Source organism: Cucurbita pepo, chromosome 1, assembly GCF_057944985.1.
Source record: "Cucurbita pepo subsp. pepo isolate OVF chromosome 1, ASM5794498v1, whole genome shotgun sequence".
Taxonomy (NCBI): domain Eukaryota; kingdom Viridiplantae; phylum Streptophyta; class Magnoliopsida; order Cucurbitales; family Cucurbitaceae; genus Cucurbita; species Cucurbita pepo.
Window position 1 is genome coordinate 4,605,592 of NC_141798.1, and position 27,623 is coordinate 4,633,214.

The following is a 27,623-nucleotide window of genomic DNA, read 5'->3' on the forward strand; positions in this document are numbered from 1 at the left end:
AATTGGATAATAAATGATTCGTATGGGCAGACATAGTTGGATTTTTTAATTGAGTGTAGGTTGGAGGATATTTAATATTAAAATATTTTAGCTTATAAAACGTTTTTAAAATGTGATTTTTCTTAACTAAAATAACATTATTGAAAAAAATTGGTTAAAAAGTTTTGTAGTATTGTGCATGAACATAAAAAAAATAAATTATTTGAGATAGTTGAATTTCAGTTTTATATTCTAATTTCGTATTGAATTATAACACTTCAGTAAAATATAGATATGTTGTCATGATGCTACGAGCAATAAAAGTAATAAAATGATACCATGTGATGAGCTAATCAACGTAACTTCGTGAAGGTGAAGTGATTCTAGAATACGACTAAAGGAAAGGCATTTAGTTTGCCTTAGCCTTCAACTTAAACATTCCCATCATATCTGTCAAACCCATATGGATGCTACAGAAAAAAGGTAAGAGATTTACAGGAAAGATCCTCTTTCCTACTTTTGTTGCATTCCCAACCACAAAATCCATTTTGAAGACAGGGAACTATTTCCTTAACAAGCAATGTCTTCTTCTTTTTATCATCATCATCTTCTTCTCCACCACCTCTCTTCCGCAACCATGGAAGATCCAAACATGCTAGCACCCGACTGCATTGCCATATGTTGTTGCTGTGAGTGCCTGGCGTTGCAGATCACTCTCCTTTTGTTACTCAAGCTTCCATGGAAGCTCATTCGAAAGACGAGAGAGTTCGCCGAAAGAAGGCTAAGACAAAGACAAAAGGAGGAAAAGATGGTAATGAGTGGTTATAAAGATGAGCTTAGAGGGCTTAGTGATGAAAGATGTATGAGGAATGAAGGAGATGGGTTGGGTTTGAGCTGCTGTATGGAAGAGATTGAGAAGGTTATGGAGGATTTGCAGGAGAAGGGTAGTTTGGTTTTGGAAGCTTTTGGGGAAAGGGGAATTCAATTTCAGGTTCCTGCAGAGCTGAACAACAATTTTACCCTACAACTGTACACTATCAATCAATTCAAGTAATTCCTTGTACATGAGATGATGGCCTTTCCACTTTCCTCCAAGACTTCAGACCATAATCTTTCTTCATTTCCTGCTGTTTTTCCTGCCAAAATTGATCAAACATCAGAAGAGAGGACGAAAGGGTATAACCTATGGTACATAGAACCCTTTCTTTTTCTTTTTTTTTCATTTCTATTGAACATATGATCTTACCCCACCAGATACCTGATCTCTCAGCTCTTTATAGTACAAACTATATAATATTTTGATTCAGAACAGAAGGAAACCAAGCATAATAACAATATTCGAAGCACTTTCTATCAGTATGATAAAGCAGGCTGATGAATCTGTACAAAAATTTCAGAATTCAAACATACAGAAACGATCTATGAATTATCTCTTCTTATTTTGGCTGCCAAACGAGCAGTGAAGCCGACAGTTGTTGGTTTCAACGAGCTTTGCCTGACCATATTGACAAACTCAGGATTGTCTATCTGACCCTTACCATCGTGCCTGATCCACTGTATTTTTTCATGGTACATCGGAAAGAAATTCACCTGTAATGCTGAGTATACAAAGAATGGAATGAGAGTAGAGATCACCACAAATATCAGCAGAACCCAATAAGACCCGGCAGGAGCAAGGGCTTCGAGGAACACACGATATGCATTTCCTGAAATGTTGGCAGGGAAGGCTCCATATATCATCAAAAAGAGGTACCAGATAAAGATTGAAGCCCAGATGAAAATATGTTGCAACAAGGTGAAGTAGCTAACAGAGAGTGCCATCTGCAAGTTGACGACCCAAACAACACATGACAGCATTGTCGCTCCAAGGATATCTCTCCCCACAGTTTTCCCATCGGGGTTAAATGCCTGATGCTTCATTCCATTTGTGCAGAAAAAGAAAATGATCAACGCACTGCACAAACCATTAAACATCCAGCTGAGTATCCGGGCCCAGCTGAAGAGGACATTCTGAACACCTTGCTGGTACAACATAGGAAACTGCCAAATCAAATGTAAAGGTTCAGGATACATCCATCGCACTGGTAACCATTAAATTATTCTCATTTTTCACAATAGCCAGTCTACCTAACAAGGAATACCAGTTTTTAAATTCAAGCATTGTTTAATATTATTTTAGAAGATACAGTGAGATATAAACCTACTTTAATTTTATTACAGATTTATGTTCGTATGGTGCTGAGGATTCATACAATGGTTACCTAGCAATGGTCATCTAGCTCTGTCTATCAATACATGCACGCATACAATACAACTAGGAATTAATGACCCCCAACAAAACCAAGAAAAGAAAATAAAAATGCCACAATTTTACCTTAAGGCAATATCTTGCAGACACGTCCTGGTCAAACACCCCAAGAGCCACAACTGGAAGTGCGGAGAACACAACATTGTAGAGTGACATAAACCAATCGTTATATGCAGGTTGTGCAGAGAATGAAGTGTATGCCTCGTATAAGAAAAGTGTAAAACCAAAGGTAAAATTCTTGTAGAAAAAGTAGCATATCTGCCAAAAAGAAGAGCCAGCCAAAAAGAGAAATGTTAGAAGAAAGATAATTACTTTCAGAAGATCAAATTGACAAAAAATTTAAATATGAAATATGGAATATCCATCTTGGTGAATGAATTACCATTGATGACAATCTCCTGTAGCACCAATGTCCATGTACAAGTAGTAGACGCTCCAAATATCTGAACTGAGCAATCGCAATATCACTCGACATGACAGCCTGAGGTGATCAAATTTGACAAAATACAACCGAAGATATTAGAAACAGAACAAAGGCTGGAGTGAATAACTCGGATATAAATAGCATAATAAGCGCTTTCCATACCTGCATTCCTTCGGCACCACTAATTCCAATGCCAATATCTGCTTCCTGAAGCATTCCAACATCATTTGCGCCATCACCAATTGCTAAAGTTGTTTTCCCCGTTGCAAGTTTAACCAATCGAGTGACCTGATTATTTTTTTTCCCATTGTTGAGACAATAATAATTGAAATGACGCTTTCAAACACCTAGATGGAGATCTAAGCAATTACCATTGCTTTCTGCTTTGGTGATGAGCGACAGCAAATAACAGATGCACATCCAATTGCAAGCTCAAGGAATGCATCCTTCACATCATCCTCTAGAGCATAAGTAAGTGACTTCCCATCAATTATCAATGCATAAGCCTCTGCGCTTCCACTTGATGCAGTGAGCTGAGACCTTGCCCGAGTTATCTTGTGGATGACACTTTCTTTTGATGCCTAAAAGATAATCAGAAAAGTCCTATTAACATGCATGCAACTTAACAATTTCAACCATGTAGAACCACATTTTGAAAATTCCTCAGTCCCAACGCTAGAGATTCCTCACTTCCTCAGTAAAGGAAAACTAAATTCAACATGTATAATCGAAGTACCATAGAAAAATTGTAAAAAAATAGAATGATTTTTATATTCACGTTTCCACACATAACATAAATTCTGCTATCCTAATTCATGATATCAAAGTCAAGTGCTGATATTCTTGAGCCTATGATCTCTGTCTAGGATTTTTTTTCCTTTTTAACAAAAACTGCAATATGGCATTGTTTAAAACTTATAATGTGATTGGGTTGGCCATTGGTCCATCAATTCAATGACTGCCATTAGATTCTTCAACCACAATAATAAGAAAATAAAGTAATAAAATAACTAAATATTCATCATGCATGTAATAAAATGTCAGGGGCCGGGCCATAGTTAGATTTACCTTACTGATCATATCCTTCTCTCCCGTCCTTTCTAAGGCCTGAATTTCTGGTGTTTCCAGAGATACAATAATCTGTTTCATTCCTTGTCTAAGCAAACTGCAGGCAAAACTGGAAATTCCCAAATCTTGCGTAAGTAAAAGTTTGTGCCGCTTATTTAAAAACGTAAACTTTATTTTCTATAAGGCCATACCCAATATTGACCGCAGTCTCCATCTTGTCCCCAGTCAAAACCCAGATCTTAATCCCAGCTTGAGCAAGTTTGTCTATGCATTCGGGGACCTAATAAGCAGAATGGAAATGCAGGAAAGTTCAATTTCAAGACATACTATTAACAGTCAAGAAAGTAAGAAGCTTATGGAAAAGGGTGACGGGAACAAAGACTTCAATACAGGAGCGGGACACATATTCTGACCCTTTCAAACCTCCAACATAGGAAATCCTTCGTTAGGTCACCCTTAAATCACACGAGAAAAGGTATAACCATTAATAAAGCTAAGCCTTCCACTCACTCCATTTTGAAGCTTGTCCTCAACTGCTGTGGAACCAAGAAGAATTAAATCCCTTTCAATGCGATCTGTTACTTTATCAATCAATGAATCCCTCTCTGCACTAACTGAATTCTTAGCTTCATAGAATTGCCTATCAAATAACTTGTATTCCTCCTCATCAAGTTCACGATAAGCAAGTACCAAGGTCCTTAGCCCTGCATCAGCGTACTCATTGATATGGTCCTTCGTTTTCTCTTCAAATTTACTAGCATTCTTGGCAAGCCTCTCAAACATGACACTGCAGGGAAATCACAGTATGATGATAAAACGTAATTAAAGTAGATGTAAGGAGTTGAATGAAGATGGTGCTCATGACAATTCATATACCTGTCAGCACCTTTGCATAGTAATAGTACTTTCCTTTCTTCATCTCTTATTATAACAGACATCCTCTTCCGGGCGCTATTAAACTCCAGAACATTTAAAAGCTTATATGACCTGTGAAATTTAAAGTTAATAACTACAGCAATAGTCTTGCTAACGCCACTATTCTCGTAGAAAGAATGTGAGAAGTGCTGACCATCAATAATTATCAATTCAAGCACATATAAGATGCAGTAAACAATCAGGCGAGCACGCTAATTCACCTTTCATACATGCACATTAAATGAATCAGAGAAAACTGTTCAACTGGAAAGAGAGGTTCTTACTGAACTTTTTTGCCAAGGCTATAGACTAACCTTTCAACCTTCCTTCCAGACCTAGGATCGAGTTCACGAATCGATATACTTGTCTGTGTCCTCTGGTAGAATTCGAAACCAATTTCTCTGGCAGCAATTACAAATGCTGCTTCATCTGGCGATTCAGCTTCATATGAAACCGTGCCTGTGTTTTCATCAACATCTGGAATAGCTGTTTGACAAGTAGCAAGGAGGCGGAAGAACTTCTGGATGACATCTGCATGAGGTTCATTAACCCAGTTTCCGTTCATAATCCTATTGTCCTTAAAATTAAAGCCTTTGACAGAGGGAGTTGTATCTGTAGCATCCTCATTGTGCTTATAGGTGTTTCCATTGCCATTTCCATAAAGCATTGGCATGCCATTTCTGCTTTCCATAGCTCTCTCAGTTTCAGTGACTCCGCTGCCATAAGCTGTTCCAGCCACAGAACACTTGATAAACTCCATTGAGTTACAGGTCAAAGTTCCGGTCTTGTCAGAGAGTATAGTGTCAACTTGACCAAGTTCCTCATTCAAATTGGAGGTGCGGGCATGTGCTGGTTTGTCAGCTTCTTCATAATACATGTGAATGTCTTGATTGATGAAGATACTCTGAAGAACTTTGACAACTTCTATAGACACATACAAGGATATAGGGATAAAGTAGTTATACAACATCAGTGCTGACAGAAAGTGGAAAATTGCAGCAGCTGGTGCATTTTTGGGATCAAAGTAAATAGTAGAATCATCTGGTCTAAGATACCATCTCTTTGTCCTCCCATTTTTAAGATCATCTTTAGTCATAACTCCGAAGACTATAGACCCAATGAAGGCCAGCATGAATAGACAGCTAAACAACAGATATATAATTTTATCCATCTTCTTCTCAACTTTGCTTCTCTTAGAAGGTGGATCAGTAGAATTCTGAATAACCTTTGAATCATGGCCAGTAAAGACAACAGCCCCATATATATATTCTGTGTTTCGGAGTTTGGAGTCTCTCAGGAGAAGATTTTGTGGAGAAAGTGGATATTGTTGATCTTCAAAGTCCATACTCCCAACAAAGGTATAAAGATTTGCATTTGGGTCTTCACATTTGATTGTAGCCTTAAAGTCAAAAAAGTTAGAATCCTCACGTGCAAATGCAGTTGTATCGAGTGCTTGCTTTACCTTTAAATTTGTTTCCCCATCAAGGTTCATCGTTTCTACATAACAGATTCCATCCTCATAGCAGGATGAAATCAAAAGAAGGTCGGCTGGAAAGTATTGATCCTTTTCAACCTTCACTATATCTCCAACCCTCAAAGTTTTCCATTCAGTATTATCAAAGACTCCATTGCCTTGATGAACTTTAACCATTCTATTATTCACCTCAATATCCTGGATAAATACGCCACTCCAAAAATTAATGAAGTCCAAAGGATTGAGTCATTGACAAAGAACACTCCATTATTTTGTCATAGACTCGTTACAAACTGTGTTCAACAAAATAAATCTTTCTGCAGCAAGGAAGGACATGCCACTTTATTATTATTACTATTAGTTGAAAAGGCCAACTAACTAGGAATCATTTGTCTTTCATCTAAAATAGAGATTTCTAGTTAGTTGACGACCCAAACAACACATCTAAAATCATTTGTCTTCCATCTAAAAGTTCATACGACATAAAGTTCTAGCATTAAAAATAAAAATAATTTTAAAACGTTTATTTCAATATTTTTTAAAATAAATGTCAATATATTCATTGTAAGACACAACATTCAACCTTTTACTTAAAAAAAATATTGGAAGCTTCATTCATTCAAAACAGTTAAAAGTAATTTTCTATTATATACAAAGTTAAACAAGAAAAATGACCTCAACCACATTTATCAAAAAATAGCCCATTTGAGTATAGCATGGGAAGAATTTGGAATTTAATACTGTATTCATAGGATCCCTCAGTATTTCCTCAAATTCAACTAAAATTTCCAGAAGAATTGATTAGACCAGTCATTGTTATAGAAAGAACTTCGCGTTAAAAGACTAGTTAACTTTTAAAAATGTTTTCTTAACTCAATGCTACAGAAAAGAAAAGTAGAGGACTCTGTTATGTACAGCAGTATCTTTTTCATCCTTCAAGATGTTTCCTTATCGTTTTAGAACATTATGCAAAATAGACTGGAGAATATTTCCCATCAAAGTTAACCATCCCTAGCTATCAATCTACAAAATAACAACGGAACGGATACGATCTATAATTGTTACCTGTGCTTTTCGTCTCCAATCTTCAACACCTTCTTTAACCATTGTCGCAATAATGACTGCAATAAGAGGGACAATTGCACTGACAGCAGTATAAGGAGCAAGAGGAGTGAAGGCTAATATACCAGCAATCAAGAAGTAAAAATTAGCCACCCTCCTGAACTGCTCAAACAGCGACTTGGGCACAAAAGTGATGGGTGTGTACTTTGTAGAACTGATAGAGTTGTTAACATAATTACGCATTCCAGCCTCCAAACAATCAGGATCATTACAGAAAACCATCCGGGAGAACCCGAGCATCCCAATTTGTGAATGATCTTCATCTTTCAATGAAGTTCTTCCACAAGCAAATGAATAGATCTTGCTTAGCCTTAGCTTCCTCTTTCGGTTCCCAGTCCTCATTTTCTCCAGGGCCAACACAAACTCTACTCAAGCACCAATACAGACCGCCACCACCAAGAACTGAAATTCCCCAAAGTCTTCAAACCAAACCAACTTGAAGAAACATACAAGTTTCTCCTGCGAAAAAAGAAGTTTATTAAATGATAAATGCAAGCTTCTTTATGTCCAGCAGTAGCACCCCAATAGCAAAAAAGGAAAAAAATTCCCAAAAGTGAAATTTCAAGTCCCCAGAACTAAGAAAACCTAAGTGGCAATCCACTGAGTCAAAAACCCATAAACAGTCACAGCACAAAATCTCGAGCCAACCAATCGAAGAAAGATCTAACAAGCAAAAGAACACAAACCCCACTAAAATCCACTAAAAAATCTGACAAAAGGCAGTGAATCCTAGAAAATTTACACGAAGGTATGGGGAAAAAAACAAAAAGAGGAAAGAAGCAGAGAAAAAGCGCCAAAGTAAAAACACCGACACCAAGAGAGAAAAATCAAACTCTGTGTTTCACCCTTGGATTGAAGAGAATTAATGAGGCGAAGGGCATAAATGATCCAATCGACCAATCAACCAATCAACCAACCGACCAATAGAAGTATAGAATGCAGATGATAGCTTGAGAGATACCTTGAATCGATGAACGAAGACTTTGATTCCATCTCTGGATTTTCTTGACTTCGAAAGACGGCTTTAATTACACTGACGCGTGAGTTCTGCCCCTACACGACAATTTCAATTTCGGTCGTTTCCCGGGAAGGATTAACGGAAGGAGAAAAACTAGAATTTTGTAAAATCCTATTGCGGTAGGAATTTGCATCAACTGGTTAAAAAATTCTCCCAAAAGAATATCCACACATAAACAGACACCGAGAATCAAAGAATCCAGTGAGCAAAAGCAACGGTCTAAAAAAGGAGATGACGAATTTTCTTGGACTTTTGGTAAATGAACAATGAGCGCTGAATTTCACTCCGCGGGAAATCTCACGCGGCGCGCCAACGGGTTTTTTCAGTCTGTCTCCACTCTCTTATTTATTTCTAGCGTGTGGTGTAAAATCATTCCATTTTGTTACACTTAATTTGTTTTTAACATATTACCGAGTTATCCCAACGCCAACAGGCATTCACATCGCAAAGGGTAAAAAGGGTAAAAAGGGTAAAAAGGGTAAAAAGGGTAAAAGTGGAAAGAAATTAAGCAAAACCCTTACAGAAAATGTTGAGGTGATATTGAGCTTTCAAGTAACTCTCTGTTTCAAGAGTTTCAATCACCGGCTGTCGACGGAAGATGCAGCAGGGCTTAAGCTTCTGTTTGATTCTTCCCGGTTTCTCTGTTGCTATGTTATGAAGCTTCCTTGATCGATTCCGTCTGTTCGTCTTCACTTCTGGTAATCTCCAATTCCATATTTGTCTCCCTTACAACTTGTCTTCGTTGCTGTTGATTCACTCTTTTTTGTTGATTGAGCCATTCGGCTGTACGTATATCTGGTTGTTCGTTTATTGGAAGCAGTCGTCCCTTTCGCCTTATCTTCTCCATTTTCTCACTGAGACTGTATTCTCTGCCGGGAATTTCTCGCAGGTTCTCCATCACCAGTATGAAGCGTGTCTTCGACGAAATTTCAGATGACGAGTGGTCGAATCACTCCTTTAAGCCCTCTCGTGTCTTCAGCAAGCCGCAGACTCAACCTCCGATCCCTCCTCCGATTGAATCTTTTGCATACCAACCGCCCTCGCTGTATATTTCCGATGATAGCGGTGACGATTGTGTCGTAGTCATGGAAAGTTCCAAGAATTTCAAGGAAAGTTTGGAGGATGACGATGTGGAGGTTGAGGGAGTGAAGTCCTCCACGGTGATGAGTCGTGGCCGTCGATTTGTGGTGGATGATGAAGATGAAGAAAGTGAGAAGGAATTGACCGAGGTTTGTGATGTAAGGTCGACGAGTGAGGAGGAGGAGGAGGAGGAGGAGGAGGAGGAGGACGACAGGGAGGATGAGGATGATGTTGTCGGTATGGCTCTGCGGAAGTGTGCAAAATTATCTGCCGAGTTGAAGAGAGAGCTGTACGGCTCTTCCGTCTCTGCTTGCGAACGATATTCTGAAGTGGAGTCTTCTTCTGTTAGGATAGTTACCCAGGTACTTCTCAATTTATTAGTATCATAAAGGTTTGTTTTTGTGAATATGCATTCCTATGTATACTGTCTTCTTAGCAAGGTAGGAAGCAAGGTTGAACACTTCTATGTGTACGAGTGGTTAAAAAAATCTACGTTTAAGTTCTGTCAAACAATTAGGAAAGTGGACCTTGTCTCGATACAATTACAGTGGACTAAAAATTATTACTTGCAGATTTATGACTCGGTTTTCATACATTTGTTGTATTATGTGTTATGCTTGTCAGAATTTCTTTGCAGTTTAAAATTATGGGACAAGCAAGGATAATAGTGATGAACACGTTGTCTTTTCAAAATATTACGAGTGAACTTTTGTCTTTACCCTGATCTTTTGTTGTCTTCTGTCATCAGACGGTTAGGCAATTTGGTAAAATTTTCTTCCTCTAGCCTTCCTTTCGTTACATCTAATAGGATGAACTACTAATTGACAAAATAGATTGTCCAACACGTTTAGCTTTGTCGAACTAATCATAAAGCATAACTCTGATTTCTGTTGAAGTGGGTGCAATCAACATCTAACTTTTGCAAGTTTTTGTTAAATATGTGTACTGTTTGTCTTTTGTAAAAAGAACTTCATGAGTAGAAATGAAAGAACAAGAGCAAGAATAAAGAACAAAGTCCGTACAAAATTTTGGGCCAGACTTATCGGATGGAGCTCCTCCTGTCGCCATTTTTTTGTTCAATAAGAAACAATTTCATTGACGTGTGAAGTTCATAGAAAAAAAGAAAAGAAAGAAAGCACCATGTAGATTACAAAAGAGTTCTCTAATTTGTTCATCTTATCTAATAAGCCTTTCCTTAGGTCATAACCCCAAATACCTGATGTTATCCCATGGTGAGTAAGATTCAAAAGAAGTTGGCGTCTCAGTAGAGGAGTTTTTTCTTTCTCGCAAGGAGGTAGACTTATCTTGATCTAGTTTCTTTTGAGTGGGATTCCAACCTACTTCCTATCTCTCTTTAGGATCCTGGTGTTGGTTAGTAATATTTTAGAGTAGCTCATGAGAGATTTTCTTTAGGAAGGGAGTGGAGGAGGGGAAAGGGGCACACTTAGTAAAGTAGAAGATTGTGACAAAACTTGTTGACTTCAGGGGTCTAGGGATTGATATTGTGCGAGACCTCAACAAGGCCCTTTTGACCAAATGGTTGTGGTGGTTTCATTAGGAGTGCAGTTCCTTGTGGCATAAGGGTATTGTGAGTAAGAAGGTCAAGGTTGTTGTCGATGCTGGAAAATAATGGCTCCTTTTAGGTTAAAACCTTTTTTCCCAAGCTCATTGTGAAACAAGCAACTTTGGACAAACAAAAATCTGATTATATGGAAAGCATTGTGTCCTATGAAGGTCAAAGTTTTCTTGTGCATCTTCTGTTTTGGGAGGCTGAATACTTGCGGTAGAACCCTAAGAATTCTTCAAAATTCTACTCTTTCCCCCAATTAGTGCATAGGGGCACTTTTTGGGATTTGGTCACTCATTTTGCTTCTACTTGGGATTTGGTCACGCATACTTAAACCAGTTGGACTTCTTTTCTGTAGCCCGTTGGTTTGGAGGGAGACCTAATCTCTCCCTCCTTTTGGAAATTCTCTCTTGTCAGTGAAAGTTATGTTTCTTATAAACAAAAAAGAAGGTTATTGTGAGTAAACTTGGACCCCATTTTAGTGTATATTGAGTGGAGTCAAAGGCACATCCTAAAACCTTAGAAAAGTTATTATTGAGAGGTTTCCATTCTATTCTCTTTTTTTTATAGCCCAGCTGGGGATGGAAGAGGCATTTTTTCCTAGGAGGATATGTGTTTGGGGGATAGATCTCTTTGCTCTTTATTCCCTTGGTTATTTCATTTGCCCTCAATGAGAAATTGTTTGGTGGTGACTGTCTTGGCTTAGTCCATGTCCTATCCTTCATTGGGGTTTTGTCAAGCTTTGTCTAGCAGGGAAACACTCAATATTATTGATATTCTAACAATGCCTGGTAGTTTTGTTGCTGCCTAGGGAGAAAGAGATATATTCGTATTTGGAACTCTAGCCCTTCTGAAGGGTTTTCTTTTAAACCTTTTTCTTTGTTTAATTATTAGTATTATTTTATGAAAAATCAAACTTTTATTGAGATAAAGATGAGAGAATTCATGGGTATACTAAAAAACCCATAAAAGACGGAGACACGTGCAAAAACGACCTCCCATCTAACAAAATATAACCGAATGGGTAACTATAGAAAAACTTAGTCACAGACGCCCAAAGGGAGACATTTAACCAAGTGCAGAACCCCACCTTACTCAAGGGCCTCTCAAACCCTCTAAAAATTCTATTGTTCCTTTCTACCGAAAGCTCCTAAATATAGTGCACATCCTAGCATGCATAACCTTCCTTTCTCACAAAAAGGAGGATGAAGAAGGAACTCCTTGATCATCTCATTGCAGCCTCTATGCTATGCCAAAAGGCCCTGTCAAGTTGGGAACTCCTGAAAACCATATCCAAAGTATTAATTCTACCGTGGAGAACCTTGCCAAAGCAAATTTTTTTTACCTTATTTGGAATATTCATCTTCCACAGCAAGGCATGACCAATTCACTTAAGGAAGAGGGGATCACAAAGTAGAGAAAAAAGAATTTACACGAGAATCCTCCAGAAGGGCAAGGGTGCTGAATACGGACATCCCTTCTTCTAGGGTTATAATGAGACTCCCTATGCATCAATAGACGATTGATGACATCCAATATTTCCCTATCCAGTAAGGCACGACTGAATCTCAACAAAGGAGTGGAGTAAGGCTACAAAATTGTTGCAATAGAATGATTTCTGAACGAGGGAATAAAGAGTAGGGGATCTATCTCCCAACCACTTATCCTTTGAGAAAAAGGTGTTACTCCCACCCCACTTGAGTAACAAACGTAAAGAGAGATAAAAGGAAACTCTTCACTGATATCTCTCCAAAGGTTTCTAGATGTGCCTTTTACCCCACTCGTAGCCCATTCAAAAGGGGACAATCCATGCTCACAATAACTCTATGCCACTAGGAATTAGACTCCTAATGAAGCCACCACAACCATTTAGCCATCGAAGCCTTGTTGTGGGCTCTCACATTCCCTATCCCTAAGCCTCCAAAGTCGATTGGATTTGTCACCATCTCCCAAGAAGGTTATCCATAGGAGAATTAACAACTTGGCTAAAGTTTTGTGGAGGGTTTGTGGGCTTTCACATTCTGTATCCCTAAGCCTCTAAAATTGATCGGATTTGTTACCGTCTCCCAAGAAGGTTATCCATAGAAGAATTGACATCTTGGGTAAGGTTTCAAGGAGGGTTCCCAACTTGATGGGCCTGTTGTGTGGGCATCTTGCATTGCATGTTCTTTGAGAAGGGGTAAATGGGGGAGCTGCGTTTGGTTAGATGGGAGATGGTTTCAAGGCCGTTGAGCTAGGGTTGGGCATTGGGAACTTGAGACATCAGCGTGTGGTGTTGTTGTAGTAGAATCTAATTTTTTAGAGAAGAGTTTCATTTGGTGCTTAATTTTGTTTGAAGAAGAGGCTTTTTCTTTTCCATTTTAATGATAAATTTGTAATATATTTTAGTTTGTTTCTCAAAGAATCTTTTGCCACATGATAAGAAAATATAAAATTTATTTTAATAACAGATCAACAAAATTAATATCGACAGATAAATAAAAAGATGCTCAGTTAGCTTTGTGTTAGAACAGCTAACAAAGAACTATTTTTAAAAACCCAACGGTTTTAATTGTAGGATTTGAAAATCCAGAGACTAAATGGGCATGAGGATGAAGACTAAGGTGTTTTTGAAGTAGAATCTAATTTTGTTAAGAGTTTCATTTGGTGTTTAATTTTGTTTGGAGGAGAGCCTTTTTCTTTTCCAGATTAATGAGTAGTTTTTGCTACATGACAAAAAAAAATATAAAATATATTTTTAATACCAGATCAACATAATTAATATTGACAGATAAATAAAAAGATGTTCTGTTAGCTTTGTGTTAGTACAGCTAACAAAGACCTATTCTTAAAAACCCAACGGTTTAAATTGTAGGAATTGAAAATCCAGAGACTAAAAAGGCATGAGGATGAAGACACTTGAGGTAAATATGTAATTTGTCTGATATTAATTCATTCTTCTGAATGGACGTCCCGTGTTATGTTTGGACTAAAAAGCCACCAATTCATCTATTCACCGTGCATAAGAATGGATTTTTTGATTTAATTCATTACACTACTTTTACTTTTGTGGAGGAAATATTGATATTCTTTCGGCATCATATCTGATTCTTCAATCTTTGCGTTAAAATATTTCTTGGTTTCTGAGTATTCTAATACTTACAGTATATTGTGTTTTTTTCTTACACTTAATAATCTTTGTCATTGTTGATTCTATTGATTTATTATCCCAAATTTAAAAATGAGGAATTTCAAGGCACAATATCTCGCTCCTTGAAGATAAAAATGCAATGTAATGAATTTTAATATCCTAATATAGGATGATATTAATGCGGCTTGCAAGGCTGAAGATTCTGATTTTGAGCCTGTTCTCAAGCCATATCAGCTGGTTGGCGTGAACTTTCTTCTTCTTTTGTATCGTAAGGGAGTTGGTGGAGGTAATGAATACTGCTCGAATGCTCTTGTCATCATTATGCGTAACACATAAATATGTAGTAAATACCATGGGTAACAACATCATGTTGACTTGTACGTCTGATTCAAATTTTACCATGCTTGTTAAAGCTGTCAGTGACAACTCTGAAATTCTTCATTTGTATTTTGATGATGATTTTGTGCAATTAAGAGAAAACAGATGGACTTAGCCTTCTCAATTATCATTCTTCAATTAGGTGGGTTTTTTTTTTATAATTTTTTTAATAAGGGACAATTTCATTGATATTTGAAATTTACAAAATGGATGTATTATCCCTGATGTTTACAAAAAAAAAAAAAAAAAACCTTCCCAATTTACTGTAAGGGATATATGACCATAGGAAACAAAACTATTAGACAATTTATACCAAGATATAGCATGGTAAACAATATTGTTGAAGAGCTTTGCATAAATCTGTCTTCTCTGTAAATGTCTCTTTGATTTCTTTCTTTCCATAAATTTCATAAGAAAACTATAATGAGATCAGGACTTTAGCATTCTTGAAAGGGTTGTATGTTAAGGCCATTAGGAGTGAGATGTCATCTTGTCCAGAAATTTTATCATGTGCGTGAGGATCACCTTGTCTGCTCTCTAAGGTTTTAAATAATAGAATTGTTGAGCATGGATTGTACGATCCTATTTATCATAAACCAATCGTCATGGAAATGTTTTCGAGTAATGGTCACAATTTTATCCCATACAATATGAATGGGGGAAGCTCAATGTTGATTGTTTTGCCCGTTTGCTTCAAGATCAAGAGGTTTTTTCTGACATTTGTGAGGCTGGAGAAGATATTTGTGACAATTTTTTCTGACAATGTTTTGCCCGTTTGAATTTTTGAACATTTGTGGCAACTTTTAGTAGTAAGCAAGGGATGTGAGGTTGGAGAAGATATTTGTGGTCTAGCTTTCTATTTTGAGGCTCATTAGAATTTGGTGGTTGGTCGTGTTTTTTGGTGGTCAGCGAGGGTAGTTTTTTCAGACTTTTTAAATGAACAGCATGAGGTTAATTGCTGTTCTGTAACTTTACTTTCTTTTTTCTGATTCCATGTTACGGGAAATTAGGCTTGCTGTAATTTAAAAGTCCATCAGTGTTGTCACAACCAGTTGAGGAAATAACTCCTATGACTTTGTTTGATGATTTTTGAGTTTGTACCATGGATTAGCTTTAATACCTTTCAATTTTCTCAATTTGCAGCTATACTTGCGGATGAGATGGGTTTGGGGAAGACAATTCAGGTTGGTACTTGATATTTCTGTTAGCAATTATCATTTTGATGCCATTACTTTATCTTCAATCCTTCTGATGGCAGGCTATTACATATCTTGTAATGTTGAAATATTTGAGCAATGATTCGGGGCCTCATCTAATTGTATGCCCTGCATCTGTTCTGGAGAACTGGGAAAGAGAACTCAAAAAGTGGTGCCCATCCTTTTCTGTACTCCAGTATCATGGGGCTGCCCGGTCGACATATGCAAAGAAATTGAGTTCTCTGGCCAAGTCGGGGTTGCCTCCTCCATTTAATGTTCTTCTTGTTTGTTATTCTCTTTTTGAAAGGCACAGGTCAATATTTTCCTTTTTTAATTTATTTTTAAAGTTTATTTTGTTATATGCGTTTGTATTAGTTCTTATCTTGGATGGTATCTACAGTTCCCAGCAGAAAGATGAACGTAAAATTCTGAAACACTGGCAATGGAGCTGCGTTCTTATGGATGAGGCTCATGCCTTGAAAGATAGAAACAGTTATCGGTGGAAAAATTTAATGTCTCTTGCACGTAATGCAAAGCAACGGTTAATGTTGACAGGGACACCGCTTCAGAATGATTTACATGTACTAATCCACTGTTGTTATTACTTGACCATTTTCTTTTTATCATGCAACACACCAATGTACTTAAGTAGATCAACTAGTAATTCTGTTCGTTCTATGATTTTGTTTTTTGTTTTCTAGTGCGTTTTATGTTTATGAACTAGGAATATGTTAAAATGCGATGAAGCATTTATCAATTGTCTTTTGAGGACTTAAATGGCCTTGAACTAAATGTTTATTGTAGATATTGACAAATATGTCTATGACAGCTAAACGAAAAAGTATTAGGAATATTAGCTCTTTCCCTCCAGTATTCCTCATAGGTACCAAACATAGCTTGAATCATTTTTGTTAGAAATACCTTCATGAGTAAAAAGGGACATCGAGTCTAGTCGTAGAACCTCATCTCCAAGATTAATCATCTCATGATCAAAATATTTTTCTTCAAACACGCGGTGGATCTAGAATCTTTTCTTGAGAAGAAACCTGTCTTGATACCATGATAATCCCTAGTCGCTGAAGTGCAGAACTACCATTTTAAAAAAATTTCAGTATTTCTGCAACAGTTATTTCTAAGTGTCAATCAACTTTAGTATATTTCACAATAGACCTCAACCCGATGTCAATTTTGGTACTTATTGTATATAATTGGCTGGTAAAACCTGATGTTTCATCAACCTTTTCATTTGTTCCCAAGTCTTGATAGGATAGTTTCCATGCTTTTGGTGATGTCTTCACAGATAAACCTGCATTCTTGGTGTTTCTTGAGGAACGATAGGCAGTTCTTGAGAGTTTCTTGGCTGTTGGAGTTGTTGGTTGGAGTTTTCCCTTTGAGGAATGATTTTGGGTCTTGCTCTGTTTTCTTGTGTTTGTGGTAGAGGTGGGTATTGGTTAACTTGGTTGCCGTTACTAGTGTAAATTATCTTGCTCATGTGTCTTATTCATTTTTAGAAAGGTTCATGTGTCTTCTATAATACAAAATGGCTAACTAAATCCCTAGATACTTGGCAAATATATAGAAAAAATAAATCTAACTGAATACCAAGACACTAGGTAATTATACAGGAAAATATATCTAACTCAAACCCTGAATATTAGGCATATACATAATTAAGGTCATTCCTTCAACAGTTGTTAGTTGATCCAACTCTAGGGACATGTTCTTTTGTAACTGGTGAATACCATGGATAGAACTCTCGACTGACAGCAAGCATCGAGTGATGGTCTTCGATTATGGGGAGGTAGGTTTCTTTCCTGTCCGCAGGTTCAAAGTTCTTGGAGCTTTGATACCAATTTGGTGTGGACCAGTTTGGAGAGAATTTAATTAATGTTCAACTAACTTTCAAATACAAAACAAAGCCCTTTATAAAGGAACAGCCTGACTTGTCATTCAACCTACAGTAAATAATAAAAACAAAGATAAACTGGCTGGTGAATACAAAAAGACAGAAAAACCAAGTTATGAACCATATACATCAAGATTGGAGCCATACGTATTCTATGGGATGAAAATAAAGTTGCTGTCAATGAAGTTCTTAAAGGAGAGAGAAGATCCTTAGGGTCAGAATTAAGGCCCCTGCATCCGTATTGTGAGGTACCCTGCTACATCCCTCTGGATTTTGCTTCGTTTAGTATTCTCTAGAAACGAAGCTTTCTTTCTTCCCTCAACCTTCAGTGTGTTCATATGTGGGGGAAATGGTGAAAACTAATTTCACCATTTCTTCTTGTCCTTTTGCTGCTTGCTGTTGGTCTTCTCTTCTCAAGATTCAATTGGTGTTTGATAACGTGCAAGTTGAAGGTTTTGCAAGACAGACTACTTTATTTTTTTGGGAGGTGTTTGATTCTCAGCTTGCTAGGGTCTGTAGAGAGATGATTAAGGAGTTACGCCTCCATCTGCCTTTTTGGAGAAGGTGATGTCTTTGTGTTAAATGAATGTTTGTGCAATTTTATGGAGTTTGTGGGGGGAGAGAAATGATTTGAATAGTTTGGTTCCTTGTTAGGTTCTTTGTCTCTTTGTGGCATGCCACTTTTTTGTAATTATCTGTGAGATCTTCGATGTGGTTGATTGGAGGCATTTTCTTTAATTGGTCTCCCTTGCTGTTTAGACTTGGTTTTTCACATTCTATTGTACTCTTTCTTTTTTTATTGGTGAAAGGTTTGTTCTTCATAAGACAACTAATATGCAAGTTGGAGTGTCCTACAACTATTATATGGTCCGGACTTATCTTGACATGGTCATCTTCTTTGGGATAATGTTGTCAAGCATTTAATTGTAAGCTATGGTTCAATTTGAGAAGAATCAAAGGTTCTTTTAAGACAATTCTAATGTTTGGTTGGAAAGATGTCATCACTACTTTTAAAGCCTTTCTTTGGTGTACTCTTTCTAATTTGTTTGCTCAATTTTCCTATTGATCTTTATTTGAATATAGCTGCATTCATTTTTCCTTACTAGGATTCTTGTTTTAGTTTACTTATGTAATTTTCTTTCCCTAGTGAGAGTTTGCTTCATTTGAACATTTTTGTATCTTTTCATTATTTCAGTGAGAAGTTCATTTGTAAACAAATATGTTCAATATCTCTTTTACAACAAGGTTCATTTGTAAACAAATATGTTCAATATCTCTTTTACAACAAGGTCAAGTTTTTATTTTTTTATTTTTTGTTTTGGAGCTGTCATCCTTGCATTAATACCTTTGACAAGCTAGTCCCATGGTTATGCATTTCTCCTATCTACTGCTTCGTGTACAGTCTGTGCAGAATCCCAAATCCACCTTTTTAGTAACTGCACCTATGCCACAAAGTTCTGGATTTTCTTACAAGACACCTTTGGATGGAAATTTCCTAGACCCTGAGATATCTTTACTCTCATTTCTCTATTGCTGATTGGTCATATATTGAAAAAGGACAAGCAGATCCTTTGGCTTAATCATGTTTGAGTTTTCGTGTGGAATTTTTGGTTGGAACGCAATGCCCATATCTTCACAGATAGAGTTGTAATATGAACTATATTATTGAATCCACATCTCTTTTAGCTATTACTTGGAGCAAATTGTCTCCTCCTCTTCGTAATTATAGCTTATCTACCCTTCTAATCATGGAAGGTGTTTTTTCGTAATTATTTTCCAATCGGATCTTCTTTTATGTTCCACTTTATCATATCAATCAATATTTATGTTTTTTCTCCAATATTACATAATTTTTTTTTGTAATGTTTTCTTATTTTCGCAAGTATAAGGGCATTCTTGTAATCTCTCTGGCATAGTTGAGTTTCTTCTACATTCCAAGGACCAAAACCTGCTAGGTTACTGATGGAAACGTTACAAAATCAGTGCTAAGAACGATAGGAACTTGTCTTAACCCCTAGCTCTCCAACCACAAAACTCACAATCAGCTCAGTTAAACTCCTTGCCACTGTTAAAATCTGTGGATTCCATCCTTTCTATTTTTTGATTTCTTACAAGGATGACAGAAGAAGATACAGGATGAAACTAGATCAGTCTGGAGTTTTTGGATTTTCTTCTTTGGATTTATGTTGCTATGGACTAGTAGACTATCTTTGTTTTTGTTGTTCTTGTCCAAAGAATATTATCACATATCTGATTTGCGATCTGTGTCATGGTGTGCCTGCAATTTTAAAACAATACTGTTTTAATCCGCGCGATTATTTTATAGCTCATCTGATAGGCTTTTGGTCCAGGAGCTGTGGTCACTGTTGGAGTTTATGATGCCCAATCTCTTTGCTGCTGGGGATGTGGACTTGAAAAAACTGTTAACAGCTGAGAACAATTCTTTGGTTAACCATATGAAATTCATTTTGGGTCCGTTTATTTTGAGGCGGTTAAAATCTGATGTTATGCAGCAACTTGTTCCAAAGATACAGCAGGTATGTCGGAACTTCTTTTTCTAATATTATTGTTGTCTCCTTTCAACTTTGCTCCGGTTCATTTTTGGTATTTTTAATATTCTTCCTTATAATTTTTTAATTATATTTATATCTTTATTACTGAAAAATACGCTGCAGATTCAATTTGTTGCAATGGAAAAGCAACAAGAAGATGCCTACAAGGATGCCATTGAAGCTTATCGAAATGCTTCACGTGCTCGTATTGATAGGAAAGCCAATACTAATTCAGATAACATATATGGTGTTCTTCCCCGTCGTCAGATATCTAATTATTTTGTTCAGTTCCGCAAGGTGCGTAAGACATTTTCTGCTTACATTTCCTTGACTCATTAGTTTGTGTTTTGTTGATTCAATTGGCTCCAGGAGAAATCAGTTGTTCTGATACATATTTGGTCATTTATGGCAAAATGTCGATGAATAATATTTTGAAAAATTACAGGATAATAAGAATTTACTGATCAAATTGACGACCTCTGATTAAGAAGAATGAAAGGACATATTCATTTAGCATATTTATGAATTTAATCCCAACCGCATAATTTGATTATGAAATTTTGTCTTTGTAGAACTTGCAATCTTTTGTAAGATTGACCTTTATAGTGAAAAATATTACTGTGGGATTAGACCTTGCCTATATAAATAAAATTTGACAATTCCGAATTTAAACTCCTGTCACTAATATTTCTATTTCGGTAAGAAGTTCGTTACTCATAAGGATTTTGTACAGAACCATAAAATACCAACATCTTCAAAAGCTAGATTGACCAAACCATTGTTAGGCTACTTTTATGTTATTTTGTACCCCTTGAGAGAGAGTCACAGAAGGGAAATATTTCCTTTGGCAGACCAAATCTCATTGTAACTTTCTTTCAAGACATGCATGATCATCAAACCTTATGCCTCCAAGCTCAGAAATGTGATTACTGTTAGTGTGGCAGAAAGTAAGACCATTTATTGGATAGAACGAAATATGGAGACATGGATTTAAGGAATGCAAACCTTGCGCTTTGACAAATTTGGTTGGGAAGGGGTGATGCACAAAAGTTTTGGTTTATTGGTGTAAACTGCGGGATGTAAAATGGACTCTCAATTAAAAACTGTTTCAAATCATAGATTGGATTACTGAAACAACGTTGGAAATGGAATGTTAAGGAATCTAATAGGATGAAAATAGTTATATGGAACTTTCTTTATAAGGGAATGGAGATGATGTTGACATGACAAGAAACAACTTTTCATTGATATATGAAAAGGAAGGAAAGAGTCCAACGATACAAGTTCCCAATGGGGACAAAAAAGGACGATACAAAATCATCTTTGTTCTGGAAGTGAACCCGTCATGTTCACTTTCTTGATTAATTCTCCTTATATCCATCTAGTTTGAGTAGTCTTTAATAAATAAAACTCCATGATTAAATTCTCGTGCTACAACGGTCTAATGCAACAATATCGTGAAAATGGAGGGAATTTTTTCTCATATTACCATCCTTTACTTCAGCTTTTGTTGGGATGAATCCACAATTTTTCTCTACTTCTATTTTGGCGGCTGAATAATCAAGGAGATTAATTGTTTGGGAGGAAATGCTCATTAGACCATTGAAGTGCTGTTCTATTGCTTCAAAGAAAGGACGTTTCCAATATGACAAAGGTCAATTCAGAGATCTATCCTTTGTAGCTCTTTATGAATTCCAGGTGGGAGTGTTTCTTGTTGGACCAATGGTTAATTTTCAAACGAAGATTGTCAATAAGCCACCAGAATCATCAAAAGTTATTCCCAAAAAACCATCATATAAAGCCTTGTTATCCAATAGATTTAGTAAAATTTGTTGCAAGTATAAACTATTTTCTCCTAATTCTTTATTTTTTTTAGAGAGCTACATGTGCCTTTTCTGATGATTTGTACATAGACTTGGTCAAACTCATTGTTGAGGCCGGCCATAAAATCATAGACATGATCTGCCTTAATAAATTTTCAGAATTTCGACATCTACTCTGCAATCCATCTTGAATACCTGCTAATAATCAACTTCCTACCACAATGTTTGTAGGGCATTGGCATATTCAGACAATTTTTTCCTTCTTGCTTCATTGTTCCGGTCATGATCTTGCTTTCATGGATCTGAGAGTATCTCTAGCCCTAGAATATAGTTCGATAAATGAAATTCTATATGGCTTTTGCATTTTGTAAAAACATATATGTATCACTGATGGATGGCTCTGTAGTTCCATTGTCATGACATTATCATGGAGTCTTTCTTGTCCAATGCAGTAAATCCAAGATTCATCTTTGCTGGTCCTAGTCTAATGATGTGCCATTGTTTTCCTTTTCTCTTATGGTATATCTGCACAATTTGAAATATTTGAGAATATTTTTTCGTCAAGTTGGTATGACAATCAGAGGGGTTGAAGGTCACCCTTCTTTTAGGTTGTAGGAACTTCCTCTTCTAGTGATGAGATTTTTTTTATTTTCGACTTGATGAACTGGTGAGTCTTAGTTTGGAGGAAAAATAAGTCTTAAACAAAATTTATCCAAGTAACAATCGAAAAAGTCCTTCCATGCTCAAAAGTGGTATGCTTGCGGAATATTGATGGTTTACTACTTGAAGTGATGGTGAGCTTGCAGAAGAGTGATCGTTTGCTGCTTGAAGTGATGGTGGGCTTACTAGATTAGGGAATATTGGATGATGTGTTGAGTGGGCTCGCAAAATTAGGAACGTAACTTGAGGTTAGGAGTACACAAATCTTCCTTAAATCAAGTTCATTCTTTCAACAAGTTCTGGAATTGAAATAGTCTTCTAAATAGTTTGCACCTTTTTCTCAGTGAGCAAGCATTGTTCACATTTTCCACGAAAAACTAGAAATCAATATTATGTATGCAACAACTCAACTATGCTCTTGAATCAAAAATCAACTTTCAATAATGAAGTCACATACTAGGACAGTTGATAAGTGGAAGACTGAATGGAGAAAATTCTATATAAATGTATGTGTATATTTTTGCTACTTTTCCTTTATCTTCTATTTCTTGTTTCAGATTGCTAATCATCCTTTACTGGTGCGGCACATTTACAATGATGAGGATGTTGTTCGTTTTGCTAAAAAGTTACATCCTTTGGGTGCATTTGGCTTTGAATGTTCCGTGGAAAGGGTAGTTGAGGAACTTAAAAGTTACAATGATTTTTCCATTCACCGGGTACTTATTTTATCATTCATAATTACTTTTATTTAGTTTGCTTTCATATATCAACGGTCTAAATTCACATCTTAGTTTATATTTAAATTATTATGATGACAGAATTAATATGATATGTTTTTATTGCTTTCTCTCTTTCACGAATTGATATGATATATATTGAGGAACAGAATTGATATGATATATATCAACGGCCTAAATCCTCCATTGTCATCTTGTCCTAAAAAAATTCCAAGGTTTCTCTCCTCCCAAGTTACCTAGCGGATAGTTCCCACAGCACATATCCGTAGGATTTTGGCTTTTCCCTTTTGAGCTGCCCATCAAAGCTTCCATGAACAATTGTCCACTCTACTCTGTAAATAAAACGAGAGACCCAATTCTTTGAAGATAAAGGTTCAATATTTGTCGGCAAAGGGGCAGTGAATGAGTAAGTGAGCTAAGTCCGATCTGGCGCCAACATCATCCAAAAGTGTAAGCACACCTCCACAAAAGCTCCACCCAGGGCGGACAACTTAAAGAATGCAATGTAAACTCTCTGTAGCCTCTGCTTATACTTGATAAGTGTGGTCCAAAAACCTTGGAGGTTAGGATGCCATCGGGGCAGGGCAGGATGGGATTGCTTCTCCACTTTCTTGGGGCAGGCTCGGGGTTACCTCCTAGAAGGGAGCACGTTCATGCTATTGTGTTGAAAGAGAGAAGCTACCCTGTGAATGTGAGGTCGTAGTGATATCCACAGAATGAAAAGGTTGAGATCAAACCATTCAGAGTTATCTGCGGAGATATTAGCAACAGACATCTTCCAACCCATCCACAACTCAATTTTTCAGTTTTGTTTTACTAGTATGCAAGAAACATGTTAGTTGGCTGTTCTGTGTGGATTATCGAACATTTAACAAAGAGATGGTGTTGGACAAATTCCCAAATCTCGTGATTAATGTGCTGTATGGTGCCATCACATGAACTGACCATTTTTCTTTATTTTCCATTTATTTCTTCTGTTCAAGTTTCTTTGAATCATGGAACTAAATCGTTCTTTTCATTCTTCCTTTCTAGTTGACATTAATGATAGAGCCTTTTGTTTCTCTTTGGTTGTGATCTATTTTCCAATCATCTATTTGCAGTTATTACTTTCGTATGGCATCACTGACAGAAAGGGAGTTCTATCAGACAACAAAGTGCTACTTTCAGCTAAGTGTCGGGTATCTATTTACCACTTCTGATGCATAAGTTATTTGGATTTTGATTTTGTGCTACTTGTCTAATTTTTCATTAAAAAAATTCGAATTGAGTTACTTTGTCAATAATACAGGAATTAGCGCAACTACTTCCTTCACTGAAGCAAGGTGGACATCGAGTTCTTATTTTCAGTCAATGGACATCAATGCTCGACATCCTGGAATGGACATTGGATGTGATTGGGTTAACTTATAGACGACTTGATGGAAGGTACCACTTCATCTGTATATAATCTTGGCCTTCCATAGTTGTACCAGAAAGCATTAAAATAACTAGCATGTACCTTTTCTATGTTCCAATCTACATTTGTGAGAGGTAGGCAAATAGTTTAATCAAATTCCATAGCCGATGATTTGAAACCGTTGAAGACTACAGAAGCAGGAATGGATGAGGGATCAATGGCTTTTAAGCTTGCCCTTATGATAAGGTGGATTGATATTTCTTCAATGCGGTGCTTTGGCTTAAGGTTTTGGGGTGACCTACTGATCAAATTGGAATGATTTGATAGTTATATGGAAATTGATTTTCAACTTAGGCCATCCTTGAACCCTACAAATGCTTTAGGCTCATATTTTATTCGGAGATGATACCCCTTTAATTTACATTACAACATTTGATGGCTTTTTTTGTGAACTATCATCAACTCCGGCCATCCTCACTCTTCAAGTGCTTTTAGGCTCATATTGTATTGGATATTACTCCCCATAAAATAATCACGTACAAAATTTACGTGCTTTAGGCTCATATAAGGATATTCAATCTCTGTTTAGTTACATCAGTCAACAACCCTTATTATGCCGAACTTATTACTTCGTTATTTTCTCTTGAATGCAGCTTTCCTCTTAGAAAAATCCCAAAGTCCGCAGCATATTAAGAAGTCGGGACCCTTTTGTCATTCACTCATTTACACATATTTTTAACTGTTTTCCTTTTAGAAAGCTATCATAGGAACCTGGCAATGAAACTTCTGCTCAGTTTTTTTCCGGAAATCTACATTATATATTGTAACATTCTAATTATTCCTGGTAAAAATTTAGGCCTACATTGTTTGTACTCCTTATGTAGTACCGCTCTTTGCTTCGGTATAGCAATATTGAATTTTTTGAAAAATCTTATGCATCTAGGATCAAATTACATTGGACGTCTGTTTGTGGTGCCCTGGGATTTACTCTTTCTTGGAATTCTTTCTCTATGACAGCACGCAGGTAGCAGAACGACAGACAATAGTTGACACTTTCAATAACGACACTTCGATATTTGCATGTTTGCTTTCTACTAGAGCGGGGGGACAGGGCTTGAACTTAACTGGAGCCGATACTGTTGTCATTCACGACATGGATTTCAATCCACAGATTGACCGTCAAGCAGAAGATCGTTGTCATCGAATTGGCCAAACCAAACCTGTCACTATATACAGGTATTCCTACACCACTGTTCCATCAAATTCTGCTCTACTTTTCTTCATTACAAAATTTGAATTCTAGGCACCTGGAGAGCAGATGTTTGACTTCATGTACTCTGAGTCTTTTGCAGGTTGGTCACCAAGGGGACAGTGGATGAAAATGTCTATGAGATAGCAAAAAGGAAGTTAGTCCTTGATGCTGCAGTTCTGGAATCAGGTATCGAGATGGATAACGAGCGCGAGTCATCTGAGAAGACCATGGGGGAGATATTATCAGCAATTCTTCTTGGTTAGAGATTTTGTCACCGACAATCCTTGCTTCCATGTAGCGAAAGTCCAGACTCTTATTCTTAACCGTTCGTGCTTGATAGTTTATTAATGCCTCATTGGTGCACATACGAATAGAGCTATGAAAGGTGTTAGTTTGTCCAATATCAAATAGATGTAACATCACTAATGGCAACTAGTTTTAGTTTAGGTTATACACACATGTAACGTATTGGAGTTGGTACTTCTATAGAACCAGAAGTTTCTTTCTGATATTGGGCTGACTATTGGTATTATTTTATTTTATGTTATTTACATTAGAGGGTCACGGACTAAACCAATACTCTTCATTCAATATTAGACCTTATACTTCAAATATTCAAATTTATTCATAATTACAACAAATATTAAAAGTAGTCTAAACCATTGGTTTATCGGTTGCATATTCACACGTGGGCTATTTTTTTCTTAACGGAATTAGTATTATTATTTTGTACAAACATAAAAGGATTCTCAAAATGAAATAATAATAATAATAATGAAAAAGAAAATTTGTTAGATAAAGAAAAACAATAATGTATGAACACGTGAGGCAACAGTGAAATGAAAATGTTGTCATAAGAATATTGATAAAAAGAAAAAAGGTTAGAAGATGATGACGTGAAGATGGCGATGGAGTGGAGGGTCTCTCATGGCAACCTGCGTGTCACAACTTGTCTCTACTTTTACGCTCAAGTCCAAAAGAAAACCTCACATAAAAGAAAGGCCCTCACGTGACCTATGACCCCACACCACGTGCTCCTTACCTTGTCAACATCAAAAACATCCCTGCCCTGCCACACCTTCACATGTTCACTTTTTTCTCTCCCTCCCCTCCCCTCCCTCTCATGCATTCATAATGGTTAAGGTTAACCCTACAATTCCATGCATTTTGTGCTCAAATTATACCCTAAAACACCTAAGAAATTAATTAAGATTGTTTCAAATTATACCCTAAAACACGATAGATATTAAGCTTGTTTCATGTATTTATCAAATTATACCCTAAAACACGATAGATATTAAGCTTGTTTCATGTATTTATGGATACATTTACACAAGACAAGATCCATATTCTTAATTAGTTACTTAATTAAGTCATAAGAGTTAAAAGTTAGATTTATTCAATAGATACATGTAATAGATTATTCTTATATCACCCTAGTAAATGTACATGTATTAGTTAAACTCTTTATTTAATATTTAATACATGATCGTAGAGAATGTTTCAAAAGGCTTATATAAGAACGATCGATATAAAGATTTATAATCAACTTTAAAATAGAATACATTTCTTGTTCGACGTACTAAAATTGGAATAGTGGGGTGGTGATAGTATAAGTGTTAAAAACTTTTGAGATGT

At 36.6% G+C, this 27,623-nt stretch overlaps 2 protein-coding genes and 1 pseudogene across 7 annotated transcripts; 2 read left to right on the forward strand and 1 right to left on the reverse strand.

Moving 5' to 3' along the window:
• Positions 1-303: 303 nt before the first annotated feature.
• LOC111805208 (putative phospholipid-transporting ATPase 9) lies at positions 304-8,969 on the reverse strand. Of its 5 annotated transcripts, XM_023690174.2 has the most exons (13): positions 8,252-8,729; positions 7,234-7,749; positions 5,009-6,366; positions 4,656-4,766; positions 4,290-4,566; positions 3,971-4,059; positions 3,780-3,888; positions 3,083-3,292; positions 2,874-2,999; positions 2,670-2,768; positions 2,354-2,545; positions 1,390-2,019; positions 304-1,115 (listed from the first exon to the last, which is right to left on the reverse strand). In XM_023690174.2, the coding sequence occupies exons 2-12, from the start codon at positions 7,630-7,632 to the stop codon at positions 1,399-1,401; spliced, it is 3,591 nt and encodes a 1,196-aa protein (XP_023545942.2). In that variant the 5' UTR covers positions 7,633-7,749; positions 8,252-8,729; the 3' UTR covers positions 304-1,115; positions 1,390-1,398. The 5 variants fall into 5 exon arrangements, with proteins under 5 accessions (XP_023545942.2, XP_023545928.2, XP_023545935.2 ...); XM_023690160.2 differs by lacking the exons at positions 304-1,115; positions 8,252-8,729 and adding an exon at positions 8,830-8,969 and having other exon boundaries at positions 1,389-2,019; XM_023690167.2 differs by lacking the exon at positions 304-1,115 and having other exon boundaries at positions 1,389-2,019; positions 8,136-8,729.
• Positions 560-1,047, forward strand: LOC147793796 (uncharacterized; annotated as a pseudogene).
• On the forward strand, positions 8,867-26,599 carry ETL1 (SNF2 domain-containing protein / helicase domain-containing protein). Of its 2 annotated transcripts, XM_023690188.2 has the most exons (13): positions 8,867-9,006; positions 9,198-9,750; positions 14,254-14,371; positions 15,607-15,647; positions 15,722-15,972; positions 16,060-16,240; positions 19,917-20,102; positions 20,241-20,414; positions 23,158-23,316; positions 24,438-24,515; positions 24,626-24,762; positions 25,751-25,969; positions 26,086-26,599. In XM_023690188.2, exons 2-13 carry the CDS (start codon positions 9,214-9,216, stop codon positions 26,246-26,248), a joined length of 2,244 nt encoding a protein of 747 aa, XP_023545956.2. In that variant the 5' UTR covers positions 8,867-9,006; positions 9,198-9,213; the 3' UTR covers positions 26,249-26,599. The 2 variants fall into 2 exon arrangements, with proteins under 2 accessions (XP_023545956.2, XP_086985607.1); XM_087129481.1 differs by having other exon boundaries at positions 15,722-16,240.
• Positions 26,600-27,623: the final 1,024 nt, after the last annotated feature.

What these genes read in the sequence shown, in the direction of transcription:
- LOC111805208 (XM_023690174.2), bottom strand. Translation starts at nt 7,632, where the DNA reads ATGAGGACTGGGAACCGAAAGAGGAAGCTAAGGCTAAGCAAGATCTAT. An exon ending in AGGACAAGCTTCAAAATGGA is followed by an intron (nt 4,060 to 4,289) that starts GTGAGTGGAAGG and finishes TCTGCTTATTAG; the next exon opens with GTCCCCGAATGCATAGACAA. An exon ending in CACCAAAGCAGAAAGCAATG is followed by an intron (nt 3,000 to 3,082) that starts GTAATTGCTTAG and finishes AAAAATAATCAG; the next exon opens with GTCACTCGATTGGTTAAACT.
- ETL1 (XM_087129481.1), top strand. Translation starts at nt 9,214, where the DNA reads ATGAAGCGTGTCTTCGACGAAATTTCAGATGACGAGTGGTCGAATCAC. An exon ending in ATTTTGTTCAGTTCCGCAAG is followed by an intron (nt 20,415 to 23,157) that starts GTGCGTAAGACA and finishes TTCTTGTTTCAG; the next exon opens with ATTGCTAATCATCCTTTACT. An exon ending in AAACCTGTCACTATATACAG is followed by an intron (nt 25,970 to 26,085) that starts GTATTCCTACAC and finishes AGTCTTTTGCAG; the next exon opens with GTTGGTCACCAAGGGGACAG.